At 42.0% G+C, this 23,098-nt stretch overlaps 1 protein-coding gene across 1 annotated transcript in view; it reads left to right on the top strand.

Moving 5' to 3' along the window:
• Positions 1-22,810, top strand: part of SKAP2 (src kinase associated phosphoprotein 2) — a 226,835-nt gene extending 204,025 nt beyond the window's left edge. Inside the window, exons 12-13 of the mRNA XM_075827261.1 lie at positions 22,122-22,223; positions 22,573-22,810. Coding sequence (XP_075683376.1) covers positions 22,122-22,214 — 93 coding nt within the window. The 3' untranslated portion in view covers positions 22,215-22,223; positions 22,573-22,810. The remainder of the gene's footprint in view (positions 1-22,121; positions 22,224-22,572) is intronic.
• The last annotated feature ends 288 nt before the right edge of the window (positions 22,811-23,098 follow it).

Consider the following 23,098-nt stretch of genomic DNA (forward strand, 5'->3'; position numbering starts at 1 on the left):
GTCGTGGAAAACCCCTTTAAGAAAGTGGTCTATAACTCTGGACTATAAGACGCACACACTTTTTTGCAAGATTTTTTATTGCTTAAAGCGGCTCTGTCACCAGTTTATAACTGCTACATACACTTCTCCTCATTCATGCCCAGCTTGTTTCACAGCTTGTTTCTAATTCTACCTAATTTAATAGGCGCTTTAATGTAGACAACAGTTTTTGTTTTTTTTAAAAACTTTTATTTTTGACCAAGTTATAATCATTTTTAGTTTTATGCTAAATTGTTTTTTTACTTTTCACCAAGTGTGCATTGTAAAGAGAAGTGTATGACGCTGACCAAACAGTGACCAATGAGCGTCATACACTTCTCTTCATTCATACCCAGCTTGTTTCACTGCACAGCGTGATCTCGCGAGATCACGCTGTGACGGGACTTCCTCCAACAGGTCCCTTACCGGTCGCCTCCAGCCATGCAAGGACGTTTATCCGAATCTGCAGCGGCTGGAGGCAATGTCTGTTCAGTCTTCCATGGCTATGGTGAAGGACCTGTGGGAGGAAGTCCCGTCACAGCGTGATATCGCGAAATCACGCTGTGCAGTGAAACAAGCTGGGCATGAATGAAGAGAAGTGTATGACGCTCATTGGTCAGCATTATACACTTTTCTTTACAACGTCCACTTGGTGAAAAGTAAAGAAACGCCCAGTTGGTCATTTAGAACAAATTAGCATAAAACTAAAAATGATCATAACTTGGTCAAAAATAAAAGTTTTTAACAAAAAACTGTTGTTATCTACGTTAAAGGGAACATGTCACCAGCATTTCACCTATTGAACTTTACTTCTCCCTCACTAGCTGCTGCTATAAAAAGTTCATTGCCGTTATCCCCTTTCCTAAACTCCTCCTCCGACTGTAAATAACGGTCTGCAAACGTTTCGCGCCTTTTATCGTAATAATCCGGTGTCCCTTTGTGTGCACACACCAAAGGAGGACATCAATGCACAAGCGCGGGATGTTGTGTGCTGGGGGAAGGCGAGGAGCTGTCAATCAAAAGTAAGAAGGCGAGGTAAACTCAGAAAGACTTGAGGAATGAAGTTTTGACTCTTTTCAAAACGAAGATTTGACTCTTTTCAAATGAAGATCTGACTCTTTTCTGCTCATTAGAATACGGTGTGGGAACACTAAAAAGCTAAATACTAAAGCTACAGAGCCGACTAAGAAGATAATTATAGGTTATATAGAAATGATTTTTCACCCACTACCACCAGGTATAGGCGGTTTAATAGGTGAAATGCTGGTGACAGGTTCCCTTTAAAGCGCCTATTAGATTAGGTAGAATTAGAATATAGGGCAGTTATAAACTGGTGACAAAGCCTCTTTAAAAGTGTGTCTTATAGTTTGAAAAATACGGTATATATTGCAGATTATTATAAACGATAAATAGGAAGCTAAATGCTGACAAAACCGCCTATATTTTCGGTCAATACCAGGAGTAAATGCAAAATGCTGTTATTTCATTGTCATCCATATTTTCACCACTATTTTCTATTGACTTATATGGAGAGAAAATGCCGCCATACTGCATCTGATGTAGGATGCTGCATATTTAACCCACGGAATGGATCTAGAAATACAGCTGCACATTAGTAAGGAAGTGTTAACAGCTCCATGCAGGGTCGGACTGGCCCACCAGAGAACCAGAGGATCCTCCGGTGGGCCCAGGATCTAACACAATAATGGGCCTTAAAGGTCCAGCAGAAGACAACCCCATTTGACGGGGAGACTTTGGAGCAGTCACTTGCCACTAGGGTTTATTTCTCATGAGTTGATTCACAAATTACTTATTAGACCTTATTGATGATATGTCCTGTGTGTACAATGATAACAACAAGGACTATGATGAAATAAAAAGTAGACATGCTCTATATAGATGGAGGGTGAGCCCACAAAATCATATCATCTGGTGGGCCCAAGTAACCCCAGTCCGACGCTGGCTCCATGGAATTAAACAGATTCCTATTCGTGATCTATTTGATATGGAAATAATACAGATCTCGAATATAAGTGTGAACAATAGTGAGCTATATGGCAGTAGTTTTACATTCCCTGGAATAAAGTTCTGCAAAAAAAATCTACTCTTGTAGAAAAAATTATTACAACAATATAACTTAAAGAGGCTCTGTCACCAGATTTTGCAACCCCTATCTGCTATTGCAGCAGATCGGCGCTGCAATGTAGATAAGAGTAACGTTTTTATTTTTTAAAAACGAGCATTTTTGGCCAAGTTATGACCATTTTTGTATTTATGTAAATGAGGCTTGCAAAAGTCCAACGGGGCGTGTTTAAAGTAAAAGTCCAACTGGGCGTGTATTATGTGTGTACATCTGGGCGTGTTTACTTCTTTTACTAGCTGGGCGTTCTGACGAGAAGTATCATCCACTTCTCTTCAGAACGCCCAGCTTCTGGCATTGCAGACACAGCGTGTTCTCGAGAGATCACGCTGTGACGTCACTCACAGGTCCTGCATCGTGTCAGACGAGCGAGGACACATCGGCACCAGAGGCTACAGTTGATTCTGCAGCAGCATCGGCGTTTGCAGGTAAGTCGATGTAGCTGCTTACCTGCAAACGCTGATGCTGCTGCAGAATCAACTGTAGCCTCTGGTGCCGATGTGGCCGACACGATGCAGGACCTGGGGCAGGAAGTGAGTGACGACACAGCGTGATCTGTCAGAAGCTGGGCGTTGTGAAGAGAAGTGGATGATACTTCTATACACAACGCCCAGCTAGTAAAAGAAGTAAACACGCCCCGATGTACACACATAATACACGCCCAGTTGGACTTTTACTTTAAACACGCCCAGTTGGACTTTTGCAAGCCTCATTTACATAAATACAAAAATGGTCATAACTTGGCCAAAAATGCTCGTTTTAAAAAAAATAAAAACTTTACTCTTATCTACATTGCAGCGCCGATCTGCTGCAATAGCAGATAGGGGTTGCAAAATCTGGTGACAGAGCCTCTTTAAATAGGAAAGCAGAGAACCTAAGGCCGACCATGGAGGGAACCCATTTTGGGACCCAACTCAACGTGGCCCCATATCCGATCTGCATGGGGGATGTAAAGCTGTGCAGGACTCTCAGCAACCAGGAACGTGTAGTTAGTCAGTGGGTCACATTGCCCTTCAGAAAGGTAATGAAAGAGAAGATTATCTAGACTTTTATGCCTTGGAGGGGACCTATTCCCCTATGCATCCCTGTGTTATGCAGCCTGCTTTTAGACAGGTCATGGAACAGCCGGCAGCTTACTTTAGTATTAATAATCATATGCTTTCTTTTCTCTACTGGGCACATCTAGGTAACTAGCAACAGATGAACATTAAGTTCTTTTACATTTATACTACATATTGATTTTAATTTACACATAGCTATATAATAGTCTACTGCAGGTTAATAACACATGCAAGACATTTGTAGGATCAATCGCTTTTATGATAATATGTCAGAATCGACTATTCATACTGTGAGGCAGGAGGTACAAGTTCAGAGGATGTTGGTATTGTGAACATTGAGTCAGCCTATAATATGAATGTCCCTATTCTGTACAGTCTGACAGGTCCACTAGTATTAGAAGCGTTGACAGTTCAATTTCACTAAATTTGATGTTGCTACTTCTGCTGCTACTTTATTATGAAGAATGTTAGCTCATGAGCCTGGAACATTTCTTTTTCCCCATGAATTTAAGTGATCAAGGAATGCACTCGGTAAATACCGGCAAACTTCTATTGTCAACAATGTGTTAGTCTGCCCTATGATTGTCCCTTCATCGCAGTCTTGACTATGATTTATGAAATAGGATTCAGCTACCTTCAAAGTGTTTTCTTTCAACAATAAAGTAACAGCAACCCTACATATTCTTAGCATGCACACTGTCATTTGCTGGATCTCATAATGAAACAGCCATTAATTACACTGTCTGTATTAGCAATGACATGTAATGCCGCCACCGACTGTTACTCCAATAATCCCCAATCTATCACCAGTAACCAGCCAGTGTAAGCCTTAAAGGCTATGTACACCTTTGAAAGTGATTATTTTTTTTTATAAAAATGTCTGTCATTGTGTTTGGTGTAACTTTCAAATTAGTTTTTGTAAAAAATTATTTTTACTTTTTGAGATACAGCTACTCTGTATCCTGTATACAGAGCAGCTGTATCATTCGCTAAGACCTGAAAATATCAGTTCTGCGGGACAGATGGGTTCAGTGTCAGCGGGTCCTGCGTGTGTCTGACACGCAGGATCCGCTTGTAATCTATCAGATCTAAGTTATGAACTTAGATGTGATCGATAGCAGCTCAATCCTGCGTGTCAGAGATACGCAGGACAAACTGGCACTGAACCCGTCAGTCTCGTGGGCCTGACAGATTCAGGTCTTAGCAAATGATACAGCTGCTCTGTATACAGGATACAGAGCAGCTGTATCTCAAAAAGTAAAAATATATTTTTATAAAAACTAATTATAAAGTTGCACCAAAGACATTGACTGCCACTTTTATTTAAAAAAACAAACACTTTTAAAGGTGTACATAGCCTTTATGTTCTCTATATCCTCCCACAGTGTGCTGATCTACACCTACTATAAATAGATGTGCAATCCAAGTTCCAGACCAATGTTATAGGAATTTAATTACCACAATTCAGGAGGTGGCTGGAGGCGATGTCTGGCCATTCTCCCGTCGCTCCGGTGAAGTACCTGCGGGAGGAAGTGACGTCACAATGTGATCTCTTGAGATCACGCTGTGCTATGACTACAGCTGGACAAGAATGAAGAGAAGTGTATGACGCTGATTGGTCAACGTCAGACACTTTTCTTTACAACGCCCACTTGGTTAAAGTAAATAAAACGCCCAGTTGGGCTTTTATAAAAAATTTGCATTAATGTTAAAACGATCATAACATTGTCACTAATAAACACATTGGTTATCTACAACACAGCGCCTATTAGATTAGGTAGGAGATAGGGAAGTATAAAACTGGTGACAGAGACGCTTTAAAAAAAAGTTTTCGGAAAACTCGTTTATTGTGCCCACATTATAAATTATACAACTTTCAAATATGCCTTAAAGTGAATGCCCAGCCTTGAATATCAGTTTTTTTTCTAAATCGGTTCAATGTTACTCAATATATATTTTCAAAACGGGGAGATTCCCTTCATAGAAGTGTGTTAAACTACACCTTTGTAAGCTGTTTTTTTCACTACCTGAATGTATTTTGTGTTTTTAAGCTACTTTCAAAATCACTTTTATTAAAACATGTTTTTTTACTTTTTAAAATACAGCTTCTATGTATCCTGCGTCAGTTTAGCTGAACTGACGACTCGGCTGAGAGCTGGTCCTGCATGTCTCTGACAAACAGGATCTAGCTAATAAGGATCAGATCTAAGTACATAACTGATCGCTCTCAGCTGAGCCGTCAGTTCAGCTGAAGTGACGGATTGGGCTGAGACAGAACTATACAGTTTCTATGTATACAGGATACATAGAAACTGTATCTTACAAAGTAAAGAAACAATTAATAAAAGTAATTTGGAAAGTTGCTTAGACGCTCATAATACATTAATTTAATTTTAGAAAAAATGCTTACAAAGGTGTACATAGCCTTTCAAGGAATTGCTGGTTCCCATTGGTTGCTATGAATTAAAGAACATTTTATAAAGATAATCGACACTACCGTTCATAAATATCCCCCTAAGATATTGATTTCCATGTATGAAATAGAGCTTAGTCCTTTACTTGAGCTGAGGACCTTAGTAAATCTTTATAACGCGACAGGACAATTGTCCAAATCTTAAGCCATTGTGTGAGAGTTTGGCACTATCTACTTACATATGGAACTTAATTAACACAGAAATGAAGGAGAGAAGATTCAGTAACTGTCTGTCTGGCAGCTGCAAAAACCTATCATTTGTTCTATAGAAAGAAATGCTGGAGAACTCTTTGGTCACATAAATAAAATGATAGATAATGTTGTAATTGCTGTCATTTTGAATACAGTTCTTGAAATTCTCGTTGCTAATTAAGTCGGCATCACAATTAATGCATGCCTGAACTATGATTGAATATGTCTGGGCTATGGCTACCTTGAATATTTCTGCAATTTTTTTTATTTATTTATATTCGAAGGGGTTCTCAAGAAATAAGGTTTATATGAAAAAGTGAAATCATTTTTGAATAACCGACGTTCTATACAAATATTATTGCCCATCAATTAGAAAATGTAAAGGTGCCCCTCAATACTCAGACAAATCATTGTAGATCATTTCAGTCTGTAGTAAAAAGTTATAGACATATAAAGCGGCCTCTATGACCCATAGCAGAGAGCTGCTCACAAAAAGTGTCTCTGGTCCATACATTTATTAAATGGTCAGCAAGTAACACTAAACTTCCTGCAGGAATTAACAGCTTATTGCCCGGGGTTTCTGAAGCCGGACCTACAGCGATCAGCTGATCAATGTGTCAACTTCATATTTAAAGATAGTTCCCAATTGATATAAAAAAAATATATAGAAATATGCCCTGAGTTGACACAGTCCTTTAAAATTCTCATTAGCCATTTCTGTTTTATATTGGTCTCCCATGTAGGATGCAGATGGTCGGTGAACATAGGTTATAACACAACTTTTCCCCAACTCTGAGCGGCATATAAATTTACATTGTTATGAAATCTAACTCTGTAGAACAATTTATATGCCATTCAGGGCTTCTAAAAAGCTGCGCTTTTGGTCACTGTACAGGCTGTATTTACTGGTTGTGGCCTAGCGGATGTATAGGCTGTGTTCACACAATTATTTTTTTTACTTTCTTTTGAAAAGTATTTTGTCCAGAAAAGTAAAGGAAACCAATCGATGGGTCCCATTAATTTCTGCATGAAGTAAAATAATTTGCAGATGTCTTAGTTTGCAGCTTCTATCATTCGAGTCATGATCTGTATTTTTACAGCATCCAATTATTAAATTCCAGCTAATTATCAAAGCACCCAAGGGTAGCGAAATAGCTTGTGTTAAGGAAAGTATAAGAATCTAATTATAATAATAGCTAAATCCCTATCAAGTAAGACAAAAATTGGAATTTTTTAAGCGGCACGTGTCAAGAGAAAAAACACTTTGATTTAATTTTTGAAAGATGTCTATATAGACAATGTTTTCACAACCACTTACTTTCAGTAAATAGCAAGTGAATTTGCATAAAGACAAGTAACAGCACTTTTCTGTCCATTTCAAGCACATATGGGAATACCATATGCTTTATATTAGGTTCTACACCATCTAGTGGTAAGAATGAGGAAGTGCGCTTCCTTATTTGAAGTAGACTAAAGTTCTCCTCATCAAGTGTCAGCCATGTGCAGAAATGAATCATGACAAAACCATGTTGTTGATAAGTTGTTACAAGCTATTATAGCCCGCTTAAGGTTGAATGCATCAGTAACATTTTTGACAGAGCATAGGACGCTTTCCCATTCAGTACGACATACAGTGCAGAAGGGAATAGCCAGGGAAAGACTATGTGCAATTGATAAATGAGTCTCTAAGTCACATGAAGAATATGCTAGGGAATGGCCACTTGAAACCCCTTCAATTTTTGCCAATACATTATTTGGACGTAACCACAGAAGTTGTCACTGTACCCTTACAAAAACGCCAGTACTGATAAGGAATGTATTCAGTGTATATTACTTCTTCATAATTCATCCAGACATTGTTTATAGATACACGTTACATATATAATCTGTACATTAAATTGGCCAAATTATTTTTAACTTAATAAAAACATTTTGTCAGCAGCTGCGGCTTTTGTAAACATTGATGACGTTTTTATTAAAGGAAAAGCCTGCAATTCATATGGTATTTATTTAACAAATCCAAATCAGATGATTTGTAATATTCAGCCCTATAAGAGCGCATTCATTTTTGAAAGTTGTCTGAGACTATGAAGAATGTATGTTTTTCTTGAAAAATGCTCAAGTATGTGTGTCCTTCTGATTTCACGATACACTTACTAGCTGTTATTGGAGTGCATTTAAGCCTCTGGCACAGCGATCATTGCTGTCTGTCCCTCAAAGCTTTTGGGCATTTGGGCAGATTTTAACCTCTGCACCTTCATCGTTATAAATCTTGATGCTCTTTCCCTTAAAAGAAATACAATTCTCCAGTTTTGCTGCTGACTTAGATACTTTAGTATTAAGCATGCCCATTAGCTCTTGTGGAATCAGTTCGCCTAAACTTTTAAGAAAGACATCATACGGTTTCTCTAAACCCGGCGATCAGCTGTTATTGCCGGGGATAGCTGTATCTGGTGGCAGCTGCAGGGGAAATACAGCATTACATGCCAGCCATTAAAATAAATGGCCAACCATATAATTCATGGACAGACTGGTTGCTAGGGACATGAAGTCATTTAAAAGACTGTAGCTGTTAAGCAATGTGTCCATAGAAACCAGCATGTCTCATATGACTCAGAGAATATGAAAAACAGTCCATTCCATCTCCTTAGTACGATTTTTCTAAAAATGAGATAGAGAACTCTTAACATCAGCTATTTTGATAACTGCAAACAAATAGCAGCAGTGCCGGCCTTAGGGGTGTGTGACCTGTGCTATTGAACAGGGCGCATCACTCCAGAAGGTCGAAGGGGGCGCTGCGCTTGCTCCCTTCCCCTGCTTGTGTTTCGGAAGCACCCAGGCCCGGCAACTCAGCAGCTGCCTTTCCGCTTGAGCACTTCTTCTCTCAGTGGGGCTGCTAGCGGTGACACCGGGCATAAGGGTGCCCGTGCCGCTCGCCTGCACGCCTCCCCCCCATGGCCAGCGGCGCCGTTAGCAGCCAATGTGGCCACTACAGCGGTAGCAAGGCTACATTCAATAGTATCTGAGTCCTTAGGACGCAGATATCATTGAACACTATAGCAGAGCAGGGACGTATCTCCCTGCTCTGCTATCTACTAATCCAGTTGTAATGGCCGGAAGGAGGTGAAGGGAAAGTGAGCCCTAATCTACCCACCGCCCTGTCCCTGCCTACTTGCAACGACCCGCCCTAGGCGACGAGGTACAACTGGGCGGCGGTCCCTACGCTGTCTAAGTGCACAGGGAAACAAACAGGGAACATGCAAGGGAAGGGGCAGTAGCCACGGAACGCCACGAGGAAACGGAGCGGCGAACGGACAGTCAGGACCAGGACGAAGTGAGTACACCCAAGCGGGCAAGGAGACAGAAGCAAGCCAGGGGCAAAGCAAAGCAGGTCAAGCAGAACTGCAGCAAGGCAGAAGCACGGCAGAAGCAGGCTGGAGCAAGCAGAAGTGGGGCCAGGAATCCAAAAGAATTACAAGCACTGAGGGAGAGAACAGGGCAGGTAATAAAGGACAGGGGGCGGAGCTAACTCCGACAGACCAGGCCGCGATAGGCTCTCCCACTCCTGAGCCTGCCACCCTGGTTGGTGGGAGATGGTGTCAGTCGAACAGGTCTGGCCTCAGGTGTGGATTGATTAATCCCAGGAGTATACCTAGATGAAGTACCTGGCAGATCCCTAACAGTACTCCCCCTTTTATGAGGGGCCACCGGACCCTTACTAAGGGGACCCGGTTTAGTGGGGAAGAGAAGGTGGAACCTCCTGATCAATACCCCAGCGTGAACATCACGGGCAAGTACCCAAGTCCTCTCCTCCGGCCCGTATCCTCTCCAATGGACCAGGTACTGGAGGGAGCCCTGGACCATCCTACTGTCCATAATCTTGGCCACCTCGAATTCCACCCCCTCAGGGGTGAGAACGGGAACAGGAGGTATCCTCGAGGGGGACCAGGACGGGGAGCAGCGTTTAAGGAGGGAGGCATGGAAGACGTCATGTATGCGAAATGATGGGGGGAGCTCCAGACGGAAGGATACAGGGTTGAGGACTTCAATGATCTTATAAGGTCCAATAAATCGGGGAGCAAACTTCCTGGACGGGACCTTAAGGCGCAAGTTCCTGGACGACAACCAGACCAAATCCCCGACGACAAACCGGGGGTTAGCAGAACGTCTACTATCCGCCTGAATCTTTTGTGCGCTCTGGGACGCCTCTAGGTTCTTCTGAACCTGGGCCCAGACAGTGCACAGTTCCCGATGAACATCCTCTACCTCAGGATTATTGGAACAACCAGGGGAGACGGAGGAGAATCTTGGGTTAAACCCGAAATTACAGAAAAACGGGGAGACCCCTGACGAGTTACTGACCCGGTTATTCAAGGAAAATTCAGCAAGGGGAAGGAATGAGACCCAATCGAATTGACAGTCAGAGATGAAACATCTTAAATATTGTTCCAGGGATTGGTTGGTCCTTTCCGTTTGGCCATTAGTTTCGGGATGGAAGGCGGAGGAGAAGGACAGATCAATCTCCAACTTTTTACAAAAAGCTCTCCAAAATAAGGAAACAAATTGTACCCCTCTGTCAGAAACGATATTGACTGGGGCCCCATGGAGACGCAGGATGTGTTTCACAAACAAAGAAGCTAACGTCTTGGCGTTAGGTAGCTTCTTAAGGGGCACAAAGTGGCACATCTTGCTGAAGCGGTCGACTACCACCCACACCACCGACTTGCCCGGAGATGGAGGCAAATCGGTGATAAAATCCATGGAGATATGGGTCCAAGGTCTCTGGGGAATGGGCAAGGAACGTAGTAGGCCCGCAGGTCGGGACCTAGGGGTTTTGGACCTAGCGCAAACCTCACAAGCGGCGACGTAAGCCCTAATGTCTTTAGGCAACCCAGGCCACCAATAGTTTCTGGTAATGAGGTGTTTGGTGCCCAAGATGCCAGGATGACCAGATAGAGCGGAGTCATGGTTTTCCCTGAGTACCCTCAGCCGGTATTGCAGGGGAACAAACAGTTTGTCCCCAGGGACGTTCCCGGGAGCTGCACCCTGATCAGCCGCGATATCAGAAGCTAAATCAGAATCCGTGGCAGAGACGATTATACCAGGGGGTAAAATACAAGCAGGATCCTTCTCAGAAGGAGGATTGGCCATGAAACTACGTGACAGAGCATCAGCCTTAATATTCTTGGACCCAGCCCTATAGGTAACCAAGAAATTAAATCTGGTAAAGAATAGTGCCCACCGAGCTTGTCTAGGATTAAGCCTCCGGGCCGATTCTAGGAAAACCAGATTCTTGTGATCCGTAAGGACCGTTACCTGGTGTCTGGCCCCCTCCAGGAAGTGCCGCCACTCCTCAAAAGCCCATTTAATGGCTAGAAGTTCGCGGTTGCCAATATCATAGTTACTCTCCGTGGGCGAAAACTTCCTAGAGAAGTAAGCACAGGGGCGGAGATGGGTGAGGGAGCTGGTACCCTGGGACAAGACGGCCCCCACTCCCACCTCGGATGCGTCAACCTCCACAATAAATGGCTCCTCTTGGTTGGGCTGAATCAGCACGGGGGCCGAGATAAAGCACTTCTTGAGGGTCTCAAAGGCCAGGACGGCCTCAGGGGGCCAATGGAGGACATCAGCACCCTTGCGGGTAAGGTCCGTAAGAGGCTTAGCGACGACCGAGAAGTTGGCAATAAATCTCCTGTAATAGTTGGCGAACCCTAAAAAACACTGTAACGCCTTAAGGGAGGCAGGTTGGACCCATTCCGCCACAGCCTGAACCTTGGCAGGGTCCATGCGGAATTCATGAGGAGTGAGGATTTGCCCTAAAAATGGTATCTCCTGTACCCCAAAGACACATTTTTCAGTCTTAGCAAACAGATTATTCTCCCGAAGGACCTGGAGCACCTTCCTGACATGCTCCACGTGGGAGGACCAGTCCTTGGAAAACACCAGTATGTCATCAAGGTACACAACAAGAAAATTACCCAGGTACTCTCTCAGGATTTCATTAATAAAATTCTGGAAGACAGCAGGGGCATTACACAACCCAAAGGGCATGACCAGGTATTCGAAATGACCCTCGGGTGTGTTGAACGCAGTTTTCCACTCATCCCCCTCTTTGATGCGGATAAGGTTATATGCCCCCCGTAGATCGAACTTAGAAAACCATTGGGCTCCCTGAACCTGATTAAAAAGATCCGGAATCAAAGGAAGTGGGTACTGGTTCCTTACGGTGACCTTATTCAGGTTACGATAATCAATGCACGGCCTAAGACCACCATCCTTCTTCCCCACGAAGAAGAAGCCAGCACCTACAGGAGAAGTCGAGGGGCGAATTAAACCCTTGGCCAGGCATTCTTGGATATACACCCTCATGGCTTCACGTTCAGGACATGAAAGATTAAATATCCTACCCTTAGGAAGCTTGGCACCGGGCACCAAATCGATAGCGCAATCGTAATCTCTATGGGGGGGCAACACCTCGGAGGCCTCCTTAGAAAACACATCGGCGAAGTCCTGAACAAACTCAGGAAGCGTGTTTACCTCCTCCCGGGGAGAAATAGAGTTAACAGAAAGACATGACATAAGACATTCATTACCCCATTTGGTGAGATCCCCAGTATTCCAATCAAACGTGGGATTATGCAACTGCAACCAGGGAAGGCCTAAAACCAGATCAGACGATAATCCCTGCATCACCAGTACAGAGCACTGCTCCAAATGCATGGAGCCAACAAGGAGTTCAAAAACAGGAGTATGCTAAGTAAAATAACCATTAGCAAGAGGAGTTGAGTCGATTCCTACTACAGGGATAGGATAAGGTAAATCAATACAAGGCATCTTTAGAGACATAGCAAATTCCGCAGACATGATATTAGCAGATGACCCTGAATCCACGAAAGCACTGCCCGTGGCAGACCGACCACCAAACGAGACCTGAAAGGGAAGCAAAATTTTAATGCGTTTCACATTAACGGGAAATACCTGTGCGCCCAAGTGACCTCCCCGATGATCACTTAGGCGCGGAAGTTTTCCGGCTTCTTATTCTTGCGCCTGGGACAGGTGTTCAGTAGATGCTTGTCGTCCCCACAGTAGAAGCAGAGACCATTCATTCTGCGAAACTCCCTACGTTGTCGAGGGGACATGGAGGCCCCGAGTTGCATAGGTACCTCCGAGTCCTCCGTGGAGGGGCGAGGAGACGGGACCTCGGGGGGGATCGCAGAAAAGTCAGAGGGGAGCACACTGAAGCGTTCTAGCTGACGTTCCCTGAGACGTCGGTCAAGTCGTACTGCTAGGGCCATAACCTGGTCAAGGGAGTCAGACGAGGGGTAGTTAACCAGCAGATCCTTCAGGGCGTCAGATAATCCTAACCTAAACTGGCACCTTAGGGCCGGATCGTTCCACTGAGAAGCTACGCACCACTTCCTAAAATCAGAACAGTATTCCTCAACCGGTCTCCTACCCTGACGTAAGGTCACCAGCTGACTCTCGGCTAAGGCAGTCCTGTCAGTCTCGTCGTAAATGAGGCCGAGGGCAGAGAAAAAACGATCAACAGAGGAAAGTTCAGGGGCGTCAGGAGCCAAGGAGAAGGCCCACTCTTGGGGCCCTTCCTGGAGTCGGGATATGATGATACCCACCCGCTGGTTCTCGGAACCTGAGGAGTGGGGCTTTAGGCGGAAATACAGTCTGCAACTCTCCCGGAAGGAGAGAAACGTCTTACGGTCCCCTGAGAACCGGTCAGGTAACTTGAGGTCGGGTTCTAGAGGTGAGGTGAGGGGTACTACTAAAGCAGCGTCACCCTGATTGACCCTTTGGGCCAGGGCCTGGACCTGTAGGGAGAGGCCCTGCATCTGCTGGGCCAGGGTCTCAAGGGGGTCCATGATAGCGTCAGCGTAGGAGAAATGGTAGACTAGGTAAGGGCTTGTAATTATGTAATGGCCGGAAGGAGGTGAAGGGAAAGTGAGCCCTAATCTACCCACCGCCCTGTCCCTGCCTACTTGCAACGACCCGCCCTAGGCGACGAGGTACAACTGGGCGGCGGTCCCTACGCTGTCTAAGTGCACAGGGAAACAAACAGGGAACATGCAAGGGAAGGGGCAGTAGCCACGGAACGCCACGAGGAAACGGAGCGGCGAACGGACAGTCAGGACCAGGACGAAGTGAGTACACCCAAGCGGGCAAGGAGACAGAAGCAAGCCAGGGGCAAAGCAAAGCAGGTCAAGCAGAACTGCAGCAAGGCAGAAGCACGGCAGAAGCAGGCTGGAGCAAGCAGCAGTGGGGCCAGGAATCCAAAAGAATTACAAGCACTGAGGGAGAGAACAGGGCAGGTAATAAAGGACAGGGGGCGGAGCTAACTCCGACAGACCAGGCCGCGATAGGCTCTCCCACTCCTGAGCCTGCCACCCTGGTTGGTGGGAGATGGTGTCAGTCGAACAGGTCTGGCCTCAGGTGTGGATTGATTAATCCCAGGAGCATACCTAGATGAAGTACCTGGCAGATCCCTAACACCAGTGGTTCCCACCTGGGGTGCTACGAGAACCCTCCAGGGGTGCCGCGACACTCCTCTGAACCACGGCCATTCTTTCCGATTTTTTGCAACCTCCGTAGATGGCACCCCACACCCCCCTTCCTGTACATATCGCCCCTCCTTCCTGTACATAGCGCCCCCCCCTTCCTGTACATAGCGCCAATGTAGCTCCCTGAATTAGCAGAATCCCCGTCCACAGAGTTGCTGGCGGGGTGGACGGTGATTTGGCTCCAGGAGAAGCCCCTGACGTCTCCTAGTAGTGCCACAAGGGGGCTGTGTGTAACTACCTACAAGGGGCTGTGTGCCACTGTCAACCAGAGGGAGGTGGGGGGGCTGTATGGCACTGTCTACAATGGGGAGGTGGGGGCTATATGGCACTGTCTACAAGGAGGACGTAGGGGATTAAGGCACTGTCTACAGGGAGTATGTATGGCACAATCTACAAGCGGCACCATCTACAAGGGGGGGGGCTGTGTGTGGCAGCCAGGGGAGGGGGGCATTAAACTGTGTGGAGGCCACTGAGCAGGCAATATACTGTGTGTGGCACTTAGGGGGCATAATACTGTGTGGGCACAATTAGAGGACAAAATACTGTGTCCTTGAAGGGGTTATAGTATATTATATAATTAAATGTTATTATACTGTATGGGGACACTAAAGGGGCATTATACTGTATGTGGGCCACTAAAGGGGCATTATACTGTGCGTGGGGCACTAAAGGGGGCATTATACTTTGTGGGGGCACTATATAGGGCATTATACTGTGGGGGGGCATTATACTTTTTATGGGGCATGTTTTTATGATGGTGTGGGGCGCCGAAAGATAATTTAGCACAGGACGCCATCTATCCTAAGGCCGGCCTTGAATAGCAGTATATGTTTTCAATGCAATACTGTCATATCTACAACATATTTTTAACATCTTGAATGACTGAACTTTTCAGCTTGAGCCTTAGCTAGAATGCTTGTCCAGTCTTTAATGCAAGTAACTGGGATATGTTGTAATATTTTGACTGTTTTGCCTGTATTCTCATCAATCAGAGTCTGACTAGTGATCACAACTCGTTTTATCATTATGAACACAGTCACAGGTCTAAGGCCGGTTATACTGGAAGTTCAGTCCAGGTTCTGATATCCTCTTCACTACCACTGGTTAGGGTGTAATAGGCTTCTTAGGCTGTGAGCACTTAACTTAAAAGGTCACTAACTTTTCAACAAATGTTGCATAAATTAATAGTACAAGCAAATGTAAGAAACTTTGTAATATATCTTATTGGAGAAAAATGCCTCTCCCCCAGGACACACAGAAATGCTGCTGCAGCTTCTAGTAAGGATTGTATCTCACCCCAGTGCTGGATTCTCAGCTACACTGCTCCTTACTGCTGTATAATCTACTCCATACTGCTTTTACACAGGACTTTGTATCTCGGCCAGTCCTGAAGAATTCCAAATTGACAATGACATAAAGTGAACCATCTACTTTTTTTAATTTAAACTTTTTATTTACAAAAAAATGTGGATTAATTATTACACAGTATCAAACCTTGCACAAGTCAGAAGTTGTACAATGCTCAATTTGAAGTCTATACAATTCTTTTTAAAGGTGGCCTGTCATTTGTAAATTGTGCCTACGCATCCAGAAAGATACTCGTTTGAGAGATGGTCGGAAGTACGGAAACAGCATAGCTCGCTGTGATACGCTGTTTCCAGAACTTCCATTCATTTCTATGGGAGTTACTGAAACAGCGTAGCAGAGCGAGCTTGACTGGATACAGGTGACAGTTTCCTCCTCACTAGATGGGTATGGGTTAGGGACCCTTGCTCTTGAGGTGTGGGTTCCAGGGCTGGGATCCCCATCTCTGAGACATGTTTATATGCCATAAATGTCTAAAATGGGAATACCCCTTTAAGCTGGTATTCACTGGCTCACAACAAATCACAACTCAGTAATGGTTATCCTTACCCATTAATTCTATAGCAATACTGTCATACACACACAGGTAATGACGAGGGTCCATTTAATAAAAACCCAATAGGACCACCCTGAAGAAACACTTAATCTAGCATACTAATTCCATGCAGTCGTTGGTCTGGTTTGGAATTGAACCTGTAGTTCCAGCTCTTAGTAAGTTGATTGGTTGAAGTTCTGTTCAGTCTCACCACTGTGTGAGGATAGTATTCCTTATGGAAAATCCGCTTATTAGCTCCAATGAATTATAATAGAGATAATATGCATGCAAATCCGCTGGCCAATCCACGGCAGAAATCCAAGTTTCAGCTGCGGATTATATCGAATATCCATGTGCCAGCGGATTAGCCTAGTGCAAACTTAACCGTGTGAACATACCCCTACTGTACACTATTGTGACGTTATTTAACTGAACAGAGCATACTCACAATACAAAGAATTCTCATAAACAGGATTCAATTTTGTACCAGAATTCATTACATAGGATTATACTTTTTGCTCTCTCTCTCTCTGCAGTTTATTTGAAAATATAAAGACCAAAAAACATTTCTGGGACATTGTGTTGGAAAACTTGTAGCTGAAGTGAACTGAATTTTTAATCTTCACCTTTCCTGCCCCCTAGTGGTGATATCCATTACCTCTTAGAAATCATTGCCCTGTGTATATGACTGTTGTGAGAGTAAATGTGACATGACAAACCATAAATCAGTTTTTTGTTTTTTTGGAAATGTGAAATATTAGATAAGTGAGCTATCTTTATTTAAGAACATAAAATGTGGGCGACTCGATCAGTTGTGTTGTGCATCCAGTGTATCCTCAGTACAGAGCAGCCAGATGTTCTACTGCATGCCATAAAATTAGGATCACATGTCTACCTACAATTTATAGGCGAGCATTTCTAAGATCTAACCAATGTGCGCTAGTCAGCTTCAGGCCATGTATGTCAGCTGTATAAATCACAAGTACAGAGGCGCTACGACATTGCTGAAATTCTAGCACACCTGCACTCATTACCAATGCAGACTTCTTATGTACAATAATTAAAAAATATTTTTGAAACAATGAAAATTATAGCTGTAAATATTTAAATTCACAAAAATAATTCCAACTTTGCTGTGCTTAGTGTATCATTTTTAGGTTTAACCCTTTATGTGATCTATATGTATATTCACACTTTGCAGATTTGTTGCAAACATTTCTGTGACTTTCCCATTCATATGTATCGGAATTGTAGAAATCCAGTGTCACCTAATATCCTGAGAGTACATACACACACAACGTCAGCACTGCAGAATTTCCGTCCGGATTTTCTGTGCGGAAATTTTGCAGCATTTTCGAAAGAGAAATTGACATGCTGCAGATTATGAATCCGTACCGCAGGTCAATTTCCGCCAATTTTTTAGCCGTTTTTTTCCTGCAGCGTGTGGATGAGATTTGTTCAAATCTCATCCACTGCTGCTGTAATACGCTGCGGAATATCCACACAGAAAATCCGGACAGAAATGACACAGTGTTTACGCTGTGTGGTGTGAACATTCCCTTATAGTCACCATGCTGTGAATAAAATCAACATACACATCAAGTGATTGAACTTTTTTGTTTAAAAGCGCTTATTTTTATACACCATACAGGTTTATATTGTATTATATTGTATTGTAAATGAAAATAAATATATTTTTAATTGTCATAGGGCTAAGCTTAGAGGATCAAAAAGACAGTCAGGCTATTGTATGTTTGTGTGTTGTGATGCTTTCTTATTTTTAGAACAATAATATTTTTTTCCCATATTATAGACATTGTAAATATTAACCTTCGGGTGTGTTAGCGGGGGTTGCAGGGTAGATTACTAAGAAAAATGTCTCAATTTTGCCAAAATAGTGGAATACATGCTGTGCTCCAAAACTATTATATGTTTATTACGCTTTTTTACGCCCATCTGCAAGTTTTGGCATCCACTATTTCATTTGCGCAAAATATTGCTGTAAATGAAGGAAGAGAAATGTGTCTAATATACCTAACAAATTGTAGACATGGCAATTTATTATGCCATGTGTGTTGTTGTTATAATTTTGGCACAATTTGCGCTATTTTCCCCACCCCTGAATTCATTCTCTCTAATACTATACTATTGACTAATCTCCCCTAAAGTATCCCAGAATTGTAAGAAATTTAAATCTTGCAATTTATGTAACAATTTGGACTAATATAATATTGCTTTAATGGCACTTTCACACTTTCATATCACGGTATTGCCTAAATAACAATTCACATAGGGAGCATTGTAAACATAAAGGATGTATAGGGATTTCATATTCCTCACAACATCTCTGTCCGCAGACACAAGCCATTTCACAACCTGTATGTGCTGTTTTATAGCCAGAAAACAGGCTTTCATAAATGGCTGCCAGTCCATGTGTTGTGGCGTCATACAAGAACAAGTGTGTTATTTCCGGTTACTTATACAAAATGAGAAGGAATTATTTGCCTTTTATGTTTTTAGTCCATATTAGTTCCTCAGGGATAATGTTAGGCTGAGATGATAAATGCCAGATGTAGCTGTGTGCCTTCTGTGAGGAATCCGTTGGATGGACCTCTGTTGCTCCCTATGAACAGTATTTTGCTAAATCATATTTATCATGTAATATTTCCAATATATATTAACAAAATACATTACGAAATATATATATATGATCATGTAGATTAGCAAATGGTAATCCTGTTCACGTCCCAAAATTCTAATGATTATAAATTAACGAGTAAGTGACCCAAAATGAATTTTATATGCAATAAAATATATACATTACCCACATTACATCTTATTTTTAACATCCAATGTTATTTATCAATTTGATGTTATTAACAATATAGTCCTGTTCGCTTTCTGTGCCCCCTCCAGTAGACCTGTGACAAGGTCATAAGGCGGCTGTATGGAAGTCTCTGTATGGATCATTCTATATAATGCATGTACGGGTTGACCCCAATGTTAACATGTGATCCGTGGCATAGCCAGGACTTTAGCACAGGGGGGGGGGGGCAAAACACATATTAGTGGGCCCCAACCCACACAGTATGATGACCTTATAGTTGTCCCCACACAGGATAATGCCCCTATAGCTGTTCCCACACAGGATAATGCCCCTATAGCTGTTCCCACACAGGATAATGCCCTTATGGTTCCCCACCCACATAGAATAATGCTCCCATAGCTGTCCCCACACAGTATAATAACTCCTTAGTGCCTCCCATATAGTATACTGACCCCCCCCCCCCCCCCAGTGACTACCACACAGTATAATGACCCCTTAGTGGCCCCCACACAGTATATTGCCCCTATAGTGCCACCCCACACATAATAATGCCCCCATAGCTGCCTCTACATAGTATAATGACCTATTAGTGCCCCCACAGTGTTTAATGCCCCTATAGCATACAGAAGGGGCTGGGTAATAAGGGCGAACAGGCCCAAACTTTTAAACATCAAATTAGTAAATTGTCCTAATTTCTATAAATACCAATTCATGATATACAGAGTAATATGCTGACTTATACCTTATGGTGTATATAAAAATCACATCTCTAATACACATTTAACAGTACAATGTATCGATTACGGGTGTTACCCCTGTAAGTTTAAGAAACACAAAGGGATTTTACTGATTAAAGAGGAGGATACTAAAATGTAAATGTACTTGCTGCTTGGATGTTGTGATGTTTTATATTATTATGTCACCATTCTAAGGCTAAGTTCACACTACCGTTATAGTACGTTTAGCTCTCTTCCATCGGAGGAGGAGATGAACGAGAGTCTAAATGGAAAGCATCGCTTCCGTTAGAATTACCTTTGATTTCAATGGTAATTCTTTTGTTTCAGATGCTTTCCGTTTGCCTCTGTTCGCTAAGTTTCCGTTTTGTTTTTTTTCACGGAAGCAAAAGTGCTGCAGACTGCACTTTTGCTTCCGTTAAAAAAACGGAAACCTAGCGAACAGAGGCAAACGGAAAGCATCTGAAACAAAAGAATTACCATTGAAATCAAAGGTAATTCTAACGGAAGCGATGCTTTCCATTTAGACTCTGGTTCATCTCCTCCTCCAATGGAAGAGAGCTAAACTATAACGGTAGTGTTAAAGGAGCCTAAGCTTCTACAAATGGGATCTCTCTTAGTCAATTTGACTAAGGGCTCATTCAGACGAGCGTGTTCCTCGTCCCTGTGCTGTGCGTTCAAATCACTCACAGCACACGGACCCATTCATTTCAATGGGGCTATTCAGACATGCGTGAGTTTTCACGCAGTGAGTGCCCGTTGCATGAAACTCACTGCATGTCCTATATTGGTGCGTTTTTTCGCACCTAGTCACCGGGTGCGTGAAAACCACAGACAACACACGGACGACATCCGTGTCTGTGTTTCACGCCTCGCTTACTGAACAAAAGCAGAAAAATAAAAAAAATAAAAAACAGAAGTGCTTGCACGGACGTGAAAAACGCATGCCACACGCAAAGCACACAATGCTAATACGCAACGCACACTGATGGCACACCGACATGAAATGTAGAAAAAAACGCTGTGTTTTTTACACGTTCGTCTGAAAGTAGCCTAATGTGTATGGGTGTGAAATATTTCACACTTATCTGTATCAATATTATTTTTGTTAGTAGGTAGGAAGATAGATAGAGATAGATAGATAGATAGATAGATAGATAGATAGATAGATAGATAGATAGATAGATAGATAGATAGATAGATAGATAGATAGATAGATAGATAGATAGATAGATAGATAGATAGATAGATAGATAGACCTAGTAAATAGAGATAGATAGATAGATAGATAGATAGATAGATAGATAGATAGATAGATAGATAGATAGATAGATAGATAGATAGATAGATAGATAGATGATAGATAGATAGATAGATAGATAGATAGATAGATAGATAGATAGATAGATAGATAGATAGATAGATAGATAGATAGATAGGAGATAGATAGATAGATAGATAGATAGATAGATAGATAGATAGATAGATAGATAGATAGATAGATAGATAGATAGATAGATAGATAGACAGACAGATAGATTAGAGTTGTTTATATACATATAATCAATATATACATAGTGTCTGTATGAGTAAACTGTATAATTATGATGATTATTAGTATTTCAATTATTAAAGATCGATTGCATATTAAACCCTTACAGCTTATTTCCTTGCCCCTTTCACCTATTTAATTGGACTACTGTAACAAGAAATGTTATTTTATAGTTATCAAGCTACCTGCCATTCATTCCTTGTGTGTCTAATATGTCCAACTACTATTAATCTTTACCTGATGTCTATTGTACCTGTTGTTAATAAGTATATAAATAAATATATATATAATTTTTATTCTTAAATTAACAGTTTTCCATTGTGTATTTTTTTCTAATCGTACAAGATGGTGGTTAAAAATAATCATTAAGTCAATACTAATTAAAGTCAACCCCACACCTAATTAAGGGGACATTGTCATTTTTATGTATGTATGTATGTATATATATATATACCGTAGTTTATGTTCTTGTGGTTATTCTCTACTGGAATTTATCTAAGAATACCATTCTGCTGGACTTTTTTCTAACCAGGTTTCCGTAGCTGTGATTAGCAGACCAAACATAGGGCACAAACATTTAACAGTAGCTTTGCATTAAATGATATTACATTTGTGCTAGGCAAAAGGTTAATACAGCTTATTGTTTTGAATTAGGAGTACAATAGATATGGCTGGTGGGTAGGAGAAATGAAGGGATCCATTGGCCTGGTGCCTAAAGCGTACATAATGGAGATGTATGATATTTGAGAGGCCTGGGTAAGTACATTTTAATCCAATCTACCATAATGGCTCATGTGTTCTCCTGTTCTCTGTTTTATAAGCATTTCCTTCCTAAAACCTCTGCAGCAGTTCTATTAACTTAAGGACTGTGGCAAAAAATAGCTTTTAAGCCTTAATTAATACTAGTCCATTAGTTGTCTGCATGCAATAGAATCCCACATTGCAGCGGGCGAGCCGTGTGCTTATCTCCTCTCCGCTTACTACTGTATATTGCCTTCAATCAAACATTGTTATTAATTTCTGTCTTAGATTCTACGATATTTACGATAAACCCGTGGTGTCTGGTTTTCTTTTCTCACATCATTTTTTTTTTTTGTTAAACCAGGATCCATCTTTTATTAGAAACACTGAGAAGATATCACCGTTGTGGAATATTTCATATGTTATACGTGTGGTATTGCGGTTATTAGGAGCTTTTTACAAACGTGGACCATAGTCATTGCTTAACATTGTGATGTGCCGGATATTAAATTAATAGTGTGTTTCTATACCCATTTATGTGTTAATTGGATGTCACAGAAATTTTTTTTTTTTTTAAAATGTAATTTTTTAATGATCTGAAATAATTCCATTAAAATTCTATTTTAAAACATTTTATTTCATATCTGTTTACTGCTTAATTCTTGTAATATTCGTGTGATAATGATGATGATGATGATGATAATAATCAGAATTTTTTAATATTTTTGTTATGAAGTAATCCTAAACATATTGTCAATGACAAAACAAATAATGTAATATTCAATGCAGTACATACCAACAATAATGTTATAATGTGCTAGTCAATGTGATAGAAAGCAGCGGTTAGGATGTAAAAAACAGGTACAATCAGTACAAAATATAGTAGCAAG

Source organism: Rhinoderma darwinii, chromosome 5 (assembly GCF_050947455.1).
Source record: "Rhinoderma darwinii isolate aRhiDar2 chromosome 5, aRhiDar2.hap1, whole genome shotgun sequence".
NCBI lineage: Eukaryota > Metazoa > Chordata > Amphibia > Anura > Rhinodermatidae > Rhinoderma > Rhinoderma darwinii.